The sequence below is a fragment of the Cucurbitaria berberidis genome, assembly GCF_010015615.1.
Source record: "Cucurbitaria berberidis CBS 394.84 unplaced genomic scaffold K460scaffold_6, whole genome shotgun sequence".
Classification (NCBI taxonomy): Eukaryota; Fungi; Ascomycota; class Dothideomycetes; order Pleosporales; family Cucurbitariaceae; genus Cucurbitaria; species Cucurbitaria berberidis.
Genome location: NW_024468940.1, coordinates 1,451,790 through 1,468,496, shown reverse-complemented (window position 1 = coordinate 1,468,496; position 16,707 = coordinate 1,451,790). Strand labels below are relative to the sequence as shown.

Below are 16,707 nucleotides of genomic sequence, written 5' to 3'. Positions count from 1 at the left end.
CACCGACATGGAGAAATAATTTTTGGCGAACTTGCCTTTCTCTTCCTTGCCATACTCACCACGTCCACGGGTTGAAATATTTTCTGTCTAGCGCATCCGATAGGATAAGACAGACTAAGTTATGGCGAAGACTAAACCCTCAGATCGGAAATCGAAGAAGGGCGCAAAGAATGGCTCCTCGAATGGATCCAAGAAACCAAAGGCGTCACCCGAAGAGCTATTAGAACAAGCGGCTGTATTCCTCCAAACCTCACAACCTGACGAAGCGCTTGTCGCAGCGAAGCGAGCACTCAACCTCCTCCAACCCACCTCGAAACCGACAGCGGCTGTTCTGCCTGCACTCAATCTCCTCGGCGAAATCAACGTAGAGTTAGGCGACGCGGATGGCGCACGGGAAGCTTTTCAGGCAGCAATCGTCATTGATCCAGAAGGCGCGACTGACGGCGCAGAGAAGTTTTTATGGATGGCACAGTTGAACGAGGAAGGAGGTGCGGAGAGTATACGGTGGTTTGAGAAGGGAGTAGAGGTGCTCAAGAGGGAGATTAGCGATCTGGAGGGCAAGCTGGTCAAGAAGGCTGACATTGAGGAGCTCTTAGAGGAGAAGAAGCAAAAGATTGCAAACTCGCTCTGTGGCATTGCAGAGGTCTACATGACGGATCTATCATGGGAGGAGGAGGCCGAGGCGCGGTGCAACGCGGCTGTCACAGAGGCTCTTCTTTTCGCGCCAGAAAACCCAGAACCATTACAAACACTAGCATCGATACGAATCTCGCAACTACGGCTCGAGGAGGCAAAATCTGCACTGACACGGAGCATGGAGCTGTGGAAAGACGTTAGTCCAGACGACCCCAAGGTGCCCGACTACTCGACCCGGATCAGTCTCTCGCGCCTGCTCATGGAAGCCGAGATGGAAGATGAAGCCATCGAGGTTCTCGAGAGGTTAGTGGGCGAAAATGACGGCAGTGTCGAAGCGTGGTACTTGGGCGGTTGGTGCTTGCACTTGTTGGCGGGGAAGCAGAAGACTGAGGCCGAGGACAAGACTGCGACGTCGTTGCTCCGTGCTAGTCGTGACTGGGTGGAGAACTGCCTGAAGCTGTACGCTCTGCTCGAGTATGAGGACGAGCGACTGAAAGACCATGCGGATGAGATTCTGAAGGAGCTCAACGATGTGCTCGGCCCGTCTACTGGCGAGGAAGAAGAGGAAGAGTGGGAAGATGCAGATGGGGACGGGGAAGAGGACGGTGACGAGGACATGGTTGGTACATGAGGAGGGAGCACGGAGCTGCAACACACGTGCACGCATTTTCAGGTTGACACGGTTATCGAATGCTGGCGTTGGAGCGTGCATACCTTGGATTTTACGGCTGAGAGCTACTACTGAGCCTCGAGCAGCCACAGTCATCGTGTGACATTATGATGACATGATGGTGGTACAGAATGGATCTGTTGTCGGTGCCAGTGTCTACGACTTCTTTGTGGATGTGATAGCCATAGCAGGCTGAGTAGGTATGCTGGGGGTGGGCTAGATGGAGGGAGCAGAGGTTCCGTTGGGTGTAGGTCGTCCCCCAAGGTTTCCAGCCCAGTGGAAGGGCGTAATGCAGGCCCTGCATGTGTTGATGCACACGGGGATGTGGGAGGGATATCTTGTGTATGCAATGATAGACAGATGGACAAACTATGTCCGTGTAATAAGCGAACGCCACATAGCCTCGCTCCTATGCGTGCCTTGTAAACTTGCTATGACGCGCATATGGGCCTCGTTCGTTTCTTTTGCGCAAAGCTGGTGGAGGTGACAAAGGTCGGCGACGACGACATGCACAAGTCGAAATTGTGTGACACGTCGCTTGTTACTGCTGTCGCTGCAGCTCTATTCGGACGCCTGCACCAGCCCGCATTCCCTTGGGACCACTCATTCGCGATGCTGCACGGTGTTGTTACACCCAAGTAGCGAGAGAGATGCGCGACCAGGACGTTGCTTGGCGAACTGGATGCTCGACATGGGCGCCGCCAACGCCACTAAATAGGACCATGATGCACCTCGATACCGCCGCCCTTGGTTCATGTTCAGCGCCGTCTCCGCCATTGAAGCTGCGCCATCGCCCGCCCGCCGTATTCCCACCCTCGAGCGCCTGCTGGCTGTCCTGCGAGCGCCTGCCCCGACAGATGAAGGAGCCGCCCCACGCTCCTCCTACACCTCGCAGTCGACGTCGAGTGCGTCGTGCGCGCAAACGCCCAGCTGCTGCAGCTGAGCCTCCTCCTGTTCAAGTCCGGGCATGCCCTTGGTTAGGGACCGCGGCGCCGAATGATCTGGTACCTCCTCTATCCGCTGCGTGGGTGAGTGCTGCTTGCTTTGGACGCCTTGCACGTCTCGCTCCTCTCTTCACATGCTGAACGGAACCTCGCAGTACGACTGAGCCACCACGGCTGTCCACCTCGCACCCCATCCGCCGCACCTTTCAGGCCCACGGCACTGCCACTGCGCGGCATTGGCTGCTCTCCATTGTCCTGACCATCACCATCTCGGTCCTGCTCTGCTACCCAGCTGTCTTCCAAACCAACAGCTCCGCCGCTGCGAGGCTACGCAACATTCCCCAGCATGTCTGGACCTCGACGACTCCGGTTGAGGGCGATCGGCCTGCCGATGTCGTCGTGCGCCAGGTCTGGGTTCACGGTGACTACATGAACGCAATCGACCTCCGGGTGCTGCGCGAAGCCATCCATGTCCAGGACGTCCTCATTGGCAGCGGCTTCGATGGACAAGGCGGCGCATACCCAAGCCGACATGTGCTTGCTCGCGACACTCGAGGATGCGTCGCGGCAGGGCCAGGCCAAAAGTGGGGCTGGCATTCGCCCTTGATGTACTGGAACTGCTCCATGGCTGCTCTGGAAGAGGATCGGGATCTTCTGGCAACCATCAACGCACACACGAGGAGCCACTCGGCGCTCAACATCACACTTCGACCAAGCACCGTATTCGCAGGCAAAGCCTTCTCGAGCACAGAGATTCGCGCCGCTGACGCCTTGGTCATCACCCTCATCGACCATACCAACTCAAGCCTGGGAGATGTCTGGGACTCGAGATCACGACGGCTAGCTGAAGAGCTCTCACCAGATTGGACCATCTTCCCCAAAGATGGCCAAGTCATGCGCAACCGACTCTACGAATTCCGCTTTAGACCCATGACATTGAGTGATGATTTGTTCCTGGCCGCGTCCTATTTTGTTACAGCAATATACGTCATATGGAGAATGTCGCAGCTCCGCGCTGTCAAAAGTTGGTTTGGGCTGCTTATTACGATATGTGCCAAGGCAGGTCATCTTTCCCATACGCCTCTACCGCTACTAACTCCAACATCCTAGATGACTACATGCATCATTGCCAGTTTCACACTTTGTACACACCTCGGGATCGATCTAACACGCATACCTAGACCATGGTTCCCTGCCGTGGTTTTTTGTTTCGGCCTCGGCAACATGTATGTTCAGGCCAACAGGATCCAAGATGGTTGCTAATCGCAGTTAGATTTCGTTTAATAAATGTCGTCCTGGAGACACCACCGGAGATGCCTCCACATCAGCGTATCGGAAATGCATTGGGGGAAGTCGGCCATCTATCTCTTGCGATCGCGTTCCAGAATCTCGCTTTGATCTACCTCTGCTCGCGGCTTGTCGCCCCATGGGTCGCCGATTTCTGTGTGTTCGCAGCGGTCACACTCGTATTCGATCTCGTTTTCCACTTCACTTTCTTTGTGGCCGTTTTAAGTGTCGACGTACAACGCATGGAACTGTCCGACTCTCTGGGGCGGATAGATGTCAGTCAGACAAAGAAAAAGAACCGTCAGGATCGCAAAGTATGGCTTGCTGCATTGCGAAAGGGCACTTTACCACTCAGTACGCGTTTTGCGGGGACCGTCGCCATTTTCTCCATCATTCTGGCCATCAACTGGCACTTCTTTGACAGCAACGACAAGCAGCTGTCCTTCAATAACCTCCGTCAGACGTTCTTGTCCAGGAGGCGCAAACGAAGCAATGACATTTCATGGAATCCACCTCCATTCAACCAAGCTAGAACCCCCGCCGATTGGCTGAGGATCCAAGATCATAACACTGCCCGGGAACTCTTTAACTTCATCAAACCTGGTGCTCATAGCTTTATAGCTCGAATTTACGACCCACTCTTAGTAGTATTAAAAGGGGCGCATGGCCGAGACCGACCTCAACCACCGACCTCCCTACTCGATGGTCTCCATCGTTTCGCCCAAGGACACGCCTTCCCTGCCGCCCTGCTTGCCGTCTCTCTAATCGCTGCTGTCACTTTACTCATGAACTACCTTCTGTGGACTGGAGTTCCCGAAGCTGAGGATGACAATGAGGACGAGGAGAATAGATTCTCTGTCAGGACATTACCAACGCCGCATACGCTAGACGTCGTTCGTTTAGCTTCCTGTTCGAAAGGACACCTGGCTAGCATTTCCCTGGATAGATCCACGGCAGTATGGGTACATGGCCGGAACAGCTATCTACATACAATGCTGCAAACAGCCACGATGAAACCAAAGCTTTGGCCCATATATGCAAGTGCTATGGACGACGGTGGAACACTGCTCGCCCTGTGTGCCGATACCGGTCAGATCGGGCTCTGGGGCATATCTGCCTCGCGTTTCCTAATGTTTCCGAAAGTCGACCTCCGAAGACAAGTGCCCATCCTGTTCGCATTCGTCACGCTTACCACGCGTACGGATGTTGAGAAAATATGTCTCATGATCGTCAGCCCAGACGGTTACTTGACCGAGCTGGAGGCACGCACAGGCATACATCGTACTAAGCGGATAAGTTCGAGTCCAATTATTTGCGCCACGCTCTATACCTGCACCAAAGGTGACAATAGTCTCGTCTTTGTCACAGCGCCTGGAGAAGTGCATATATTGTCCTTGAAAGAGAACGGTGATTCGACGACAGAGGTAGTCGCTGGCCTTGATCCTGGGCCCCCACCAGGCAGCAACCCTGCGAAAATTAAATGCATACAAGGTGTACCTAGCCTTGGGCTAATCTTTGCACTTCGCAATGAAGAGGCAGAAGTATTTGACTTCACCAGCCGAGCGCTGATTCACTCCTTCCAGATCGGCCACATCAAACCTCACTCTTTCAGAGTCATGCATTCGGCACGACGCTTGTGTCCTTGCGGTGCGCCTGCCATACACACACTATCCGTTGCATACGCCGAGCAAGACACAGATCATGTGATTATGCAGACGTTCACGCTTGGCGACACGGTCACTTCGCAGATCTGCCTGGGGAAAGCGCCCGACAGAGAAAAATGTCACGGGATGGATCGCGCAAAGGAGGCCGTCCATTATATTGAACCGGCCGGCGTCTGGGAATCCACAAATGCACTCAGTGTTGTCGGAATCAGGAGATGCATACGTTCGCCAACGCCATCGTCGGCAGAGTCTGATGATAGCGATCATACCGCTGACCCGTCCGCTGTTGTCTCTGCTTTGAAGCAGCGTGCCCGAAAACAACCCATTTCAAATGGCCTGTTTAGATCTCTCGATGCCGCATTTACCGGCCGCAACCATACACGTCCTTCAGCCATCGATGTTGATACATGGGAAGCATGGACTCTGTCATGTACAGGCGAGTTTCGCTCACGGCCGCTTGGGCCGGACGACCTTGAGGACACCACAGTCTCCTCACTTGAGGACGATCTTTTCGTAGCAGCTCCTGGGCCGATCTCCAAACTGGGCAAGCGGAGTATCGCTGTGGGATTTGGCAATACAGTCAAGATCATCACCCTGGGCAAGGAGTCGTTCGATGGCTTGACAAATACCGAAGATGGGATTGGTATAGGGTCGTACAAATGGAGAGCTCGCAAGGGAAACGGGCGGAAATTTCAATGATAATGGTCCTTTGGGACACCTGGCGCAAATTTGGGGAAAAATGGGATTGAGTTCAGCGTTCGATATTCTTTATACTTACATGAGCGCGGCGTACTTGAGATGTTTTTTTTTTGAAGATTTGGCTCATGAAGGATACAGAGCCTGCTCTCTTCGTAGATGACAATGTCATTACATGACCCTCGAGATGGGTTCACCTCGCGCAGCCAAATACTCTTCTTTGCGCCACTGCATGTTTTGCTAGGCTAGCGATCACCAGGGCTTACGGCCTCAGTGCGACACACGAGTTGACGCTACTATCACGAAGATACGACGCGTGTGATGACTCGACTTCTAGAGTCACTTTCTGCCGCGGATTGCTCAAGCCCCGACTGCCGGTTGGGCACCTCTGGGAGCATGTCACGATAGTTGCATAACTACAACGAGGGGCTAGGGCTTTGGTTGAAAGGAAATAGAGTGAAACGTAGTCTTCTCAATAGTTGTGTGACCGGGGAAAAGATTTAATTATATGTACATTACTGTACCGACTTGATTACGATCAAGTCAAGAATCTATGAAGCCATGGTATTGACTTTGTGAAGCTTAATAAAACACAATTCGTCTTTTTGGCATATTGGTGGTTGTAACCCGAGGACTCTTCAGCGAACCTCGGTACTTCAGCATCCCCAGATCTCCACCTTCTACCTCCGCAGTCAGTAGCGCGCTTTATTACACCGAGCTCACCACTACCACCGTCATGTAGCCGTTTATACCAAGAGCTCAGTCGCTCACCCACCCACAGCCCCTCGATCGCGTTACTTACTGTCCCGGCACCATGTCTTCAACAGCCTTCGTCCCCTTCTCCGAACCACCCTACGTCCTCGGCTTACCTTCACCATACTACAAGGAAACACATCTAAGATGGCAAAAGGCGTGTCGGGAGTTTGTGGACAAGCATTTGCTGGAGCATGCGCTGGAATGGGACACGGCGGAAACGGTACCTGAGCATGTCTTCGAAACGTTTGCGAAGAACGGCATGCTGCTTCCGACTCTCCCGGCGCCTTTGCCAGTGGAGTGGTTGAAGAAGCTGGGTATACATGATATCCTTGGTGTCGTCAAGGTCGAGGAGTGGGATTATATTCATACTATGATCTACGCTGACGAGGTACGCGTTACTGTCCCAGCTCTGAGGCTTCAAGAGCTTGGCTGATTCATTGCATGTGATAGATGGCACGAACTGGTCTCGCAGGCCCCTCAGGTTCCCTCACTACCGGTATATCGTTTGGCGTTCCGCCCATCATCAAGTTCGGCAACAAGCAACTACAAGAGCGCTTCCTCCCTGAGCTTTTGACGGGCAAGAAGAGGACTTGCATTGCGATTACCGAGCCCGAAGCTGGTTCAGATGTCGCGAATATTACTACTACGGCTGTGAAGACGCCAGATGGGAAACACTATATTGTCAATGGCACGAAGAAGTGGATTACCAATGGTATCTGGTCGGAATACTCGTCCATGGCTGTACGAACGGGTGGACCAGGACCCTCTGGATTGTCGATGCTGGTGGTGCCATTGAAGGGGTACCCAGGGGTTAATATGAGAAGATTGAAGGTTGGCGGACAGGTTTCTGCAGGAACGACGTTCATCGAGCTCGACGACGTCAAGGTTCCGGTTGAGAATCTGATTGGCGAAGAGGGCTTAGGCATGAAGTACATGTACGCAGCATAGTGTTGCATGGTTTTATATGCAAAGCTAACAGAGCACAGCATGACAAACTTCAACCACGAGCGGCTCACAATCGCCATCGGCGCAACCCGCCAAGCCCGCGTCGCCCTCAGCGCAGCCATGGAATACGTCCTGAAGCGCGAAGCTTTTGGCAAGCCGCTCGTCGATCAGCCCGTCGTGCGGCACCGCCTTGCAAAAGCTGGCGCCCTGCTAGAGAGCCAATGGGCCTGGGTAGAGCAGTTTGTCTATCAGATGACAAAGCTACCCAAAGCGACAGCGGATATTGAGCTAGGTGGATTGACAGCCATGGTGAAGGCGCAGAGTGGCATTGTGCTGAATGAATGTGCACAGACTGCACAATTACTATTTGGCGGGAATGGGTATACGAAGAGTGGGCAGGGCGAGTTGGTTGAGCGTAAGTGTTCTAAATATGTCTTATCAAGTGTAGTGCATGTGACTAATAGCTTCTTTTTTAGGTATCTACCGTGAAGTCCCTGGAGTTAGGATACCGGGTGGTTCTGAGGACGTGATGCTAGACCTGGGAGTGCGACAACTGGTCAAGAACTTCAAGAATAAGACCAAGGCTTTGCAGAGGCCGTCGGGCTCGTCAAAGCTGTAAGCAGCTAATGAGCTTCTTTTCGCTCAGATAAATATCCCATGTATATGTCCCTTGACAAAACTACCTTTTTATTCAGGAGGTGCTTCCCGCACCTTTGAGAGTTCTTGTGTGATCTTCATATTACCCTTTTCAGCATTTTAACATCCAACTAGTAGTAAGAGAATGTAATTACTACCAGACCCGGAATGTACCTTTCTAGTTCTTATCGCAGAGCTGCTTGACTCAAGTACATTTACAGAAGCAGTGATAGCTCAACTATAGTATATGAGGCCTAGATAGTTGCGATAGTCTGAAGAAGCCTAGCGACCTCGCTTGGTGAGAGAAGTAAATTGCACGGTACATATCCGAAAAGTTGGGAAAAGTAGTCCGGATATTTAGTGCTCACATCCCAACCATGCATTGCCGTTCTGTAGCCACCTATTGTTAAAATTATGCCCATAGAGTGTGAGCATGTTTGAAGATTTTCTCAAAGTCTCTCTGATCATGCCGTGGGCTGACGAGCTATTTCCAGGTGCCGGGCAAGCCATGGTGGCCTCTTTCTAGAACGTCATCAAAGTTCGCATGCATACGTGCATGCATGCAAGCAATCTGCAAGCCTCATTGCGTATGTGCATCCATCAAGGTGTGCCCAAAGAGCAACTTGCCCTTGAGTGAGCACCAAGTAGCTTGCATGCCGGTCTTTCCCGAGTGTACTTGAGTGTATTCTGGATGAATGCTTGGTAATGTCGAGAGTCGGGTAAGATGTCTGAACGCTCGCTCGCATAATGACACGCGAGCTCAGCGTCACAGAGAAGAGGCGCTAGAACCAGGATGTGGGACCGTCCTGTGATGGATGCACCAAGATGGCTTCTGATGAGCATCGGAGGCTTGGGCCGCCCTCGTGCTTGCTGCAAGATGGTGCAAGACTGTTCCCTGGCATGTCCACCGCAGAATTAATCCGCAGGGGAATGGGCGAAACAAGACGTAGCTGCTAGTGCGGCCGCGGACAATAAGTCGATCGTTGTCGTCAATAATGTTATACAGACTACTGCATGCTGCCGAGTGGGCTAGAGACGATGCGGCAGGGGGTGAATGTCTTCTTCCGAGTCTTCACCGAGAAGGGAAAGCGCTCCCCGCAATGGTGGGACACAACTGGGGCACACCTCCACACGTTCGTTGAACAATGCCACCTGCAATCTCTGGCCCTTTTACGTGTATGTCCACCATCTACCGCCACCACTCTGCCGGATTGCCCTTCCTCCGAGCACCGATATGGCCATGGCAGTGGCACTGTTCCCTCCAGTGGCACTCCGGCCTCTCCATGCAGCCATCCCACCCAGCTGTCTCTCTTCCGCACCAAAGGAGGGAGAGTCCCTGAAGGCGGTCAGCTCTTGTCAGGCGGACCCGGGCCAGAGCAAACACGCAGCACTAACGTCTAGGGCGCAGGTTTTAATTGGAGTCTGCGCCGGAGGACTGACACATCTCCGATCGCTCCCAACAAGCCTCCAGCAACTGTGACAAAACGCAAAACGCCGATGGTGGCCATCACGTGCCGGAAGACGGGTACCATGTCGGCTATCAAGTCCAGAGCTGCTTGGGTTGGTAACCACACCAACTCGTGCATGTCCGACACCAATCACGTTGCACTTGGTTGGGATATCCATTTCCGCGTGCCTCCACAAACCATTCCGCTGCAGACGACTCATTCTTGGACAAAATGGACAATATGTGTGTGAATGGACAGCATGATTGACCCCACATCCCTTATGACTCGACTCGGCACGCTGGTCGAGGAGAGCCTGCTGGGAGTGTCGTGAAACTGCCCTGGTCAATCGTTTACCTTGGCGTTCACAAGCCGCAGAGTACATCACAGCGTTGGAACAAAGGGCAGAGTCGGCTTTGTCACTTGTATGAACCGCGGCATTTTTGCGCCCGGACTAGGGGGACCACCAGCTGACGACGGCCATACACGTATCGCCTTTAGTAGGGGAGCTTGGGCCCGAGGGCATCCGAGAAGGACCGGCGCCGTTCAGACGCCAAGAGCAAAGCGCCGACCATCCGCATCTGGGGACTGGGGTATTCACTAATGATCCCCGGTGGGGATAGAGGCGGCGTCATGAGCGTTAATCGCACCAAAACGTGAATCGCGGCCTGTCCAAGTGCCCTAAGCACACGGCTAAGCCCTGGTGACATCCACTCTTGCGAAACTGGGGCCGTACATAATCTTCGTGTGCCCCCAGACCCTCGCGTGCGTGCGTAGTAGCCCTACTGTCTTGCTTGCTTGCTTTTTGACACCACCCATATTGGCAGCAGTTACTTCCAGACGACAACGATTCCCAGCCATGTCGGACTACTCTGCATCGCCGTCCGACCACCACCACGAAATACCCCCGCCGAAACGCAAGGCCACCCAGGCTGGCCTCGACGGACATGCCACTGGACGGTCAGTAAAGAGAAGGGCTTCAAAGGCATGCCAGTGTTGTCGAGCCCGCAAGGTCAGGTGCAATGTCACCGAGCATGGCGCTCCGTGCACCAATTGCAGGTTGGATGAAGTGGAATGCATTGTGTCGGAGAGTAGACGCAAAAAGTTAGTGAATCCTTCCCGTTTGGCATCTGGCAACCCTTCTCCGTCCGCAGGCACTGGTCATTTATTCCACGTCTTGTCGAATAATGTCCTTGTGCAAAGCGGTGGAATAGCCAATGGTAGCGCGCTAAATTTGTCCCGTTCGCCGAGCTCATCTCGCCAACAACTGCCGTTCTACCTACCCTACCACTGCGCGACTTTTACTCCTTACTGACGTCAGCAGGAAATGGAGCAAAGACGACGAGCAAAGCGCCGAGAACACCAGCTCGGCGACAAACGCCACGCGCAAACTTGCGTCACGCGACGCCCTGGACAACAGTCAAGCCCTGAACTCTGCCTCATCGCGTTCGTCACATGAGGCGGAATCGCGACGGGACGAACATGTGCCTCACTCCATCTGTGCGTGGTCCAATCAAAAATGAGAAATCATTCGTACAAGTGTACTGACGTTTGGACAGATCAAAACCATGGACATCGCGTCAACTCGATCACGCATCTTTCCGACTTGCAACGACGCCTATCTGTTACGTCGCAAATCAATGGCCTGCCTACAATGCCATTCACGCCCTTCAGCAACGAGAACCGGATACCCTTCTTCGGCCACCTACCCCGAAAATCTCCCATGGCTGAATTCCCAAGATATATCAAACCACTTCCAGCCAAAATTGGACCGGAGGAGATATCTTACCTTGAGAAAAAGGGAGCCTTGTCAGTGCCAAAGGGAACCCTGCGCAGTGAGATGCTCCGTGCCTACATCGAATTTGTGCATCCATATATGCCACTCCTCGACTTGCACGACTTCCTGACAGTCATCGACCGACCGGATGGAAGCAAAGGAAAAGTGAGCTTGATTCTTTTTCAGGCTGTCATGTTTGCGGGCTCTGCGTTCGTCGACATGCAACATCTACGCACTGCAGGTTATGCAACACGAAAAGAGGCGCGCAAGGATTTCTTCCAAAAAACTAGAGTAAGCAAACCCCTTTCTTGGAGGTCTTAGTGGTCTGTGACCTAGGCTGACTGAGCTTGTGAACAGATTCTGTATGACTTTGATTACGAGTCTGACCGCGTTTCCCTCGTTCAGGCCCTGCTACTATTGACATACTACTATGAGACACCTGATGACCAAAAAGACACATGGCACTGGATGGGTGTCGCAACTTCAGTGGCTCATACCATCGGCCTGCACCGCAATCCTGACAACACCAACTTGGACAGCAGACGTGTGAAGCTGTGGAAGCGAATATGGTGGTCGACATACATGCGAGACCGACTCATCGCGCTCGGCATGCGACGACCGACCCGAATTAAGTCCGAGGATTTCGACGTGCCAATGCTAACATTGGACGACTTTGAAGTTGCGCCTATTCCAGACTCAATCACTTGCATTCCGGCAGATTGTCGCGTCGCCCGGGATGTCGACGTTCAACGACAACTGGCCATCATGTGCATCGAGAAGGCTAGACTTTGCCTCTGCATATCCCACGTGCTCTCGAAGCAGTACTGCGTCCTGAATAGTAACCACGGTCTACAGAATGACCGCACAACGATGATGCTGCTTCCTAAGAAGCTGGATCCCGAAACGAGCGAGGTCAAGGTCTGCGACGATGAGCTTCAAAAATGGGTCACTGAGCTACCCGAGGAAGCCAGATATACAAATCAACTTTCTGGTGAGGCGACAATTGACCTAAATCGGTCACTGCTGCATATGGTCTTCTTCACCACTCTATCCGCGTTACACAGACCTCAGGTTTTGCCCAACTCCCAGGCGGGTCCAGCCAGTACTCCAGCGGCCAACATCGAGTCCGATCTCCTCGATGCCTCTCGCCGCAACGTCCGCCGCGCCGCATCAGCCATTACTTCAATCGCACAGCGTCTCGACGCGGCTGGTCTAGTCAAATATCTACCAACAACCGGCGTCACTGTCCTCCTACCAGCCATCATCATTCACCTCCTCGACATCAAAGCTCCCGAAGAAGAAAACCGCCGGTCCTCTCTCCGCGGCTTCTGCCAATGTATGGCTGTCATGGGCCAACTACGCGATCTCTACGCAGCAGCCGATTACTCGGTCGCTTTTCTCGAAGCCGCTATCCGCAAAGCAGGCATACATGTGGCTCCCATAGCCGCCCACGCGTCGCCAATGTCCAAACCCTCACCTGTCACAACCGTGGAAGATCTCGTGGATGCCGGCAGACGGCTCGACCTCGTCAATGCAGCGACGACGGCGGGTCAGGCTCTGCACCGCTCGACACTTACCCCGCCGCCGGATAACGGGACGACGAATATGCTTGCGCTTGAGAAACAATATGATGACGATGTTACAGACGAGGAAGTTGCACGGAGACTGGAAACGTTCCTTGCTTCTACACCTCCTGAGAGCGATCACGAGCATATGCCAAGCATCACAATCTCAGAAGAGACGCCCACGGCCATGGCTACTGCGCACGCAGCAAACGGACACGATGCCTTGCATTTCCCAAACAAGTGGAATTTCCTGGCTCTACCACCGAATTCGTTCACGAGTATCGATCCCCACCAGGACGATGAAACGCTGTTCTCGAGCCTACCACTCAATACCGAGTTTGATGAAGGCGACTTTGACAGTCTACTCAACTTGGACGCTGTTGGAGAGGCTTTCAATTTTGAAGACCGGACGCTAGACAACAGCCTGAATATGAACATTGCTGGGATTGGAGAAGTGGACTGGTTGAACACTGGAGATGCGAGCTTGGCTTGAGGATTAGAGATGGATGATTGAAAATGATGAACGGGGGTTTTCTTCTTTACTTACGACACTAGGGAAGGCGAGGTTGGGCAAAAGTCTTCTGTTTGAATTTTCTCTGGATCTGCGACAGTTTTTTTGTCTTTGCAAAGATATCCATTTTCTTTACACAGTCACGGCAAAAAGGGCACATGGTTTCACACGGATTTCAATTTTGGATGGACTTTTTCTGGTATCACGAACGCAACGCAACGTATGAGGAGAATTAGAGAGGCAGGGCCAGGAATCAATGAAAGCTTTCAGTTATCAAAGTTAAGCAGTTCACTATGGGAATATTAGATCTCAAAATACACACGAAAGAAGAATAAAATCCCATAACATACAAATGCAATCGTTTCCCTTGCCGCGCGCTCTACTCCGTTACCTTGCTGCCAGTCAACTATTACAATCCCTGCAAATCTCCAAAGCAGCCATGATCTTCGTCCACAGACGCACATTCACTCCATCAGGATGAGCCGTCCAGCTATCCGCTCATCTACCCCTCTTCTCTTCTGCGCCTCCGCCTCCAACAACCACTAACCACCAAACCCCAGAATACCAAGTCGGCTACAGTAGCTATTCTCGTGGGCCCCCTTCTCCCCTGGTCATTTGTACGTGCACCATGCTCAAGATGGTCCATGTCTCCCTCTCCGCGGGGAAAATCTCTTGTCTTATGCCTTTAGCTTTGTGTGGACAAGTGAATGCGGGCGGATGTAGACTTCCGAGCCATATGACCGAGTAGCACGATCTGGAGTTGTTCTTCCCATCCTTGACTTATCAACAGTAGGGATGGTATTGACCAAGTCGTTTGGGAGGATTGAGCATTGGTGGAGACATGTGGAAGAAAGTATTCGGACCATGGGCTTGAATCGACAAAAACTCTTGATTGGTATATTAAACATGTTAGTTGGAAGTGCAAGTATCGAATGTACCGTAGTACGAAAGGAATTATTATGACGCCCCTGGCGCCTTGTTCGCATGTTGAATGTCAGCTGCCACAGCTCTATCCCCTCACCAAGACCCTCACTCATTCTTCTTGAGCCCATCGCTTTTCCCTCTCGGTCTGCTTCTCGACCTTGCCATTCACCGCCTTTTTCCAGGCCCAGTACTCTCCTAGTCGAACCTCGGCATAGCTCGCATAGTCGAAGTCTATCAACGAAATCTGCGCCTGTATCAAGGCCCAGATACCCCAAAAGAATCCAGGCACGGCCCTGAATCGATCGACCTGCTCAAACAACTCGTCTAGTTCCGACTCCTTGTATGTGCGGTTCTGATGCGCGCTGAAGCTGTGTAGGTATTCACGGAGGAAGGCGCGGCGAACACTGCGGGTGGGCATGGCGCTATAATCGCAATCAAAGCCACCCCACTCGGCAAAGTGGTTTGCAATATCGAAACTCGCAGGTGCCGGCGTAGCATACTCGTAGTCGATAAAAGTCACGCAAGCCGCCGTCTCGGGCTCTTCAGACCCGTTGGATGCACTAGATCGGCGGGAGGCAGCGGCAGACGAGGGCGAAGGCTCGATAATCACGTTGCCGGAGAGGAGGTCGCAATGGGCGAAGACAAACGGGTTGGAGCCACCGACACCAGGCGTATCGCCTAGCATCTTCGTGAGGCTCTCCAACTCGTGCGTCAACTCATCTCGTCGATTCGATTGCGCGGTGGTCGCTATCGGCAGCGCGGAAATCCATTTCTGCATAGTAGTCCACACATTCGGAATGGGCTTGCCTGGCGTGAGTTGTGCCATAGCGGCCAGAGAGGCACGCTTGTTGTCGTTGCTGCTGCTGTGTGAAGAGAGTTGGGATGGCGCGGGACATGTGCTGCTAATACTCGATATAGGTAATGTGGCATGCCATTCTCCCAGCCTTTGAGCTACCCCTCGCCATACTTCTGGCCGACGCAAATCAGCGGGCGTACATACGCTGCCTGATATGAACTTGTATAGGAGACCGTTTTCAAACCGGGCGTAGAGAGAGGGCGCGAGGCCGTGGCGGGCAAGGAGGGAGTGGGACCGAGTCTCCTCTTTGCAGCAGGTTAGCTCCGTGTGCACGATCTGACCTGCTATGGTCACTCACTTTCACGGTCTATGAGGACGTCTGTTCCTTTGCCGTATGCGCGCAGCAAGATGGCATCCTCCTCTACCTCTGCCTTGGAGAGACCTGGTCGCGTGTTCACCGCTTTGAGGAGCTAACCCTTTTCTTAGCCATGTGTCTCGGGAGGGAGAGGAAGCGTGTTGCATGTGCATACCGTATTCGTAATGCCGTCGGTGAATCTCACAAACTCAATCGTATCCTTGGTCTCTCGCCATTCCGGCCGTAGTGTGAGTATGAGGTTGAGGGCCGAGTTGTGCGAGTCTGAATTATCGTAGTACAGCGGTATGTGCCGTAGCGAATCGTAGGGCGATTGGGCCTTGCTCATGGTGACATGCTGTTTCACGTCAGTTGTCAAGTTGGTGGTGGTGTCGTCGGCAAAGAGTGTAGGCCGTCAAAAAATGTCACCTGTCGGCTGTCGCATGTGAAAGGGCAGTCGCTCCCCGTCCAGCGGCAGTCGCAATCGAGCAAGGGCGGTACTCACCAATGGCAAGAGATAATGCTGGAGGTGAATACTGAGAGTGTATAATGCTGTCACCTTGAACAAGCGGATGCGAAGAAACAGTGCTACTACGCAGGAACAAACCACAAAGCGGCTTTCCTGGGGATCGAGGGTCGCGTGGGCCCTTTTCACCTGCCCCTGTTCTAGCCCCGCAAGCAACCGCGCGCCACACGCACGTTAGACCCTGTCCCACCGCCACGCTGACGTTTGTCGTCGTACACATTCTACAGTATCAAGCAGCCCACAGTACGTACAAACCAACAGCTCCATGGGCTTGCCCTCATGTTCTTGCCCAGGCGGCTAACTCGGAAGATGCTGAATGCTGTCTGTCGCTGGATCTGCATGCACAAGACCACCTGCGGGGCTTGTTTTTCGCCGTCACCATTCCACCTTTGCTCGAATGGGGCACCGATTGGTTGCCAACTTCTGCCTTCTTGGACGGGACTAGCACATGCTACGTAGACAATATGGTGCTCGATGACGTTCCTCTCCTCTCCTCGCCTTCTATTAGAGCGCTCAGGTATTGCATGGGTTGCGAATCCTAGTGTCATAATCCTGCATGCAGAGACTTGACCAAGGT

At 53.0% G+C, this 16,707-nt stretch overlaps 5 protein-coding genes across 5 annotated transcripts; 3 read left to right on the top strand and 2 right to left on the bottom strand.

Annotated features, from left to right (window-relative positions):
* Positions 1 to 53: 53 nt before the first annotated feature.
* Positions 54 to 5,900, top strand: K460DRAFT_389623 (uncharacterized protein; the record flags this gene model as incomplete). The annotated part of the gene is made up of 6 exons (XM_040935744.1): positions 54 to 1,255; positions 1,498 to 1,502; positions 2,406 to 3,309; positions 3,361 to 3,476; positions 3,524 to 4,446; positions 4,543 to 5,900. The coding sequence occupies exons 1-6, from the start codon at positions 122 to 124 to the stop codon at positions 5,898 to 5,900; spliced, it is 4,440 nt and encodes a 1,479-aa protein (XP_040783715.1). The 5' UTR covers positions 54 to 121.
* A 670-nt stretch (positions 5,901 to 6,570) lies between these two features.
* Positions 6,571 to 8,401, top strand: K460DRAFT_420964 (short-chain specific acyl-CoA dehydrogenase mitochondrial precursor). Its single transcript, XM_040938108.1, has 4 exons — positions 6,571 to 7,041; positions 7,104 to 7,588; positions 7,640 to 8,013; positions 8,075 to 8,401. The coding sequence occupies exons 1-4, from the start codon at positions 6,712 to 6,714 to the stop codon at positions 8,215 to 8,217; spliced, it is 1,332 nt and encodes a 443-aa protein (XP_040783714.1). The 5' UTR covers positions 6,571 to 6,711; the 3' UTR covers positions 8,218 to 8,401.
* Positions 8,402 to 9,507: 1,106 nt separating this feature from the next.
* On the bottom strand, positions 9,508 to 10,301 carry K460DRAFT_199508 (uncharacterized protein). The gene has a single exon (XM_040927177.1). The coding sequence runs from the start codon at positions 10,062 to 10,064 to the stop codon at positions 9,591 to 9,593; it is 474 nt and encodes a 157-aa protein (XP_040783713.1). The 5' UTR covers positions 10,065 to 10,301; the 3' UTR covers positions 9,508 to 9,590.
* Positions 10,302 to 10,538: 237 nt separating this feature from the next.
* K460DRAFT_380866 (uncharacterized protein) lies at positions 10,539 to 13,514 on the top strand (the record flags this gene model as incomplete). The annotated part of the gene is made up of 4 exons (XM_040935304.1): positions 10,539 to 10,783; positions 11,004 to 11,179; positions 11,239 to 11,747; positions 11,814 to 13,514. 4 exons carry the CDS (start codon positions 10,539 to 10,541, stop codon positions 13,512 to 13,514), a joined length of 2,631 nt encoding a protein of 876 aa, XP_040783712.1.
* An 850-nt stretch (positions 13,515 to 14,364) lies between these two features.
* K460DRAFT_371139 (ethanolamine kinase-like protein) lies at positions 14,365 to 16,279 on the bottom strand. The gene is made up of 4 exons (XM_040934293.1): positions 16,110 to 16,279; positions 15,783 to 15,962; positions 15,611 to 15,722; positions 14,365 to 15,557 (listed from the first exon to the last, which is right to left on the bottom strand). Exons 2-4 carry the CDS (start codon positions 15,951 to 15,953, stop codon positions 14,566 to 14,568), a joined length of 1,275 nt encoding a protein of 424 aa, XP_040783711.1. The 5' UTR covers positions 15,954 to 15,962; positions 16,110 to 16,279; the 3' UTR covers positions 14,365 to 14,565.
* Between the last annotated feature and the right edge of the window lie 428 nt (positions 16,280 to 16,707).

Excerpts from the sequence above, each read along its gene's own strand:
- K460DRAFT_371139 (XM_040934293.1), bottom strand. The coding sequence starts at position 15,953 with ATGAGCAAGGCCCAATCGCCCTACGATTCGCTACGGCACATACCGCTG. Across the intron at positions 15,723-15,782 it reads CCGACGGCATTACGAATACG|CTCCTCAAAGCGGTGAACAC; the intron begins GTATGCACATGC and ends GAAAAGGGTTAG. Across the intron at positions 15,558-15,610 it reads CGTCCTCATAGACCGTGAAA|AGGAGACTCGGTCCCACTCC; the intron begins GTGAGTGACCAT and ends CCTGCTGCAAAG.
- K460DRAFT_420964 (XM_040938108.1), top strand. The coding sequence starts at position 6,712 with ATGTCTTCAACAGCCTTCGTCCCCTTCTCCGAACCACCCTACGTCCTC. Across the intron at positions 7,042-7,103 it reads CTATGATCTACGCTGACGAG|ATGGCACGAACTGGTCTCGC; the intron begins GTACGCGTTACT and ends TGCATGTGATAG. Across the intron at positions 8,014-8,074 it reads GCAGGGCGAGTTGGTTGAGC|GTATCTACCGTGAAGTCCCT; the intron begins GTAAGTGTTCTA and ends CTTCTTTTTTAG.
- K460DRAFT_199508 (XM_040927177.1), bottom strand. The coding sequence starts at position 10,064 with ATGTACTCTGCGGCTTGTGAACGCCAAGGTAAACGATTGACCAGGGCA.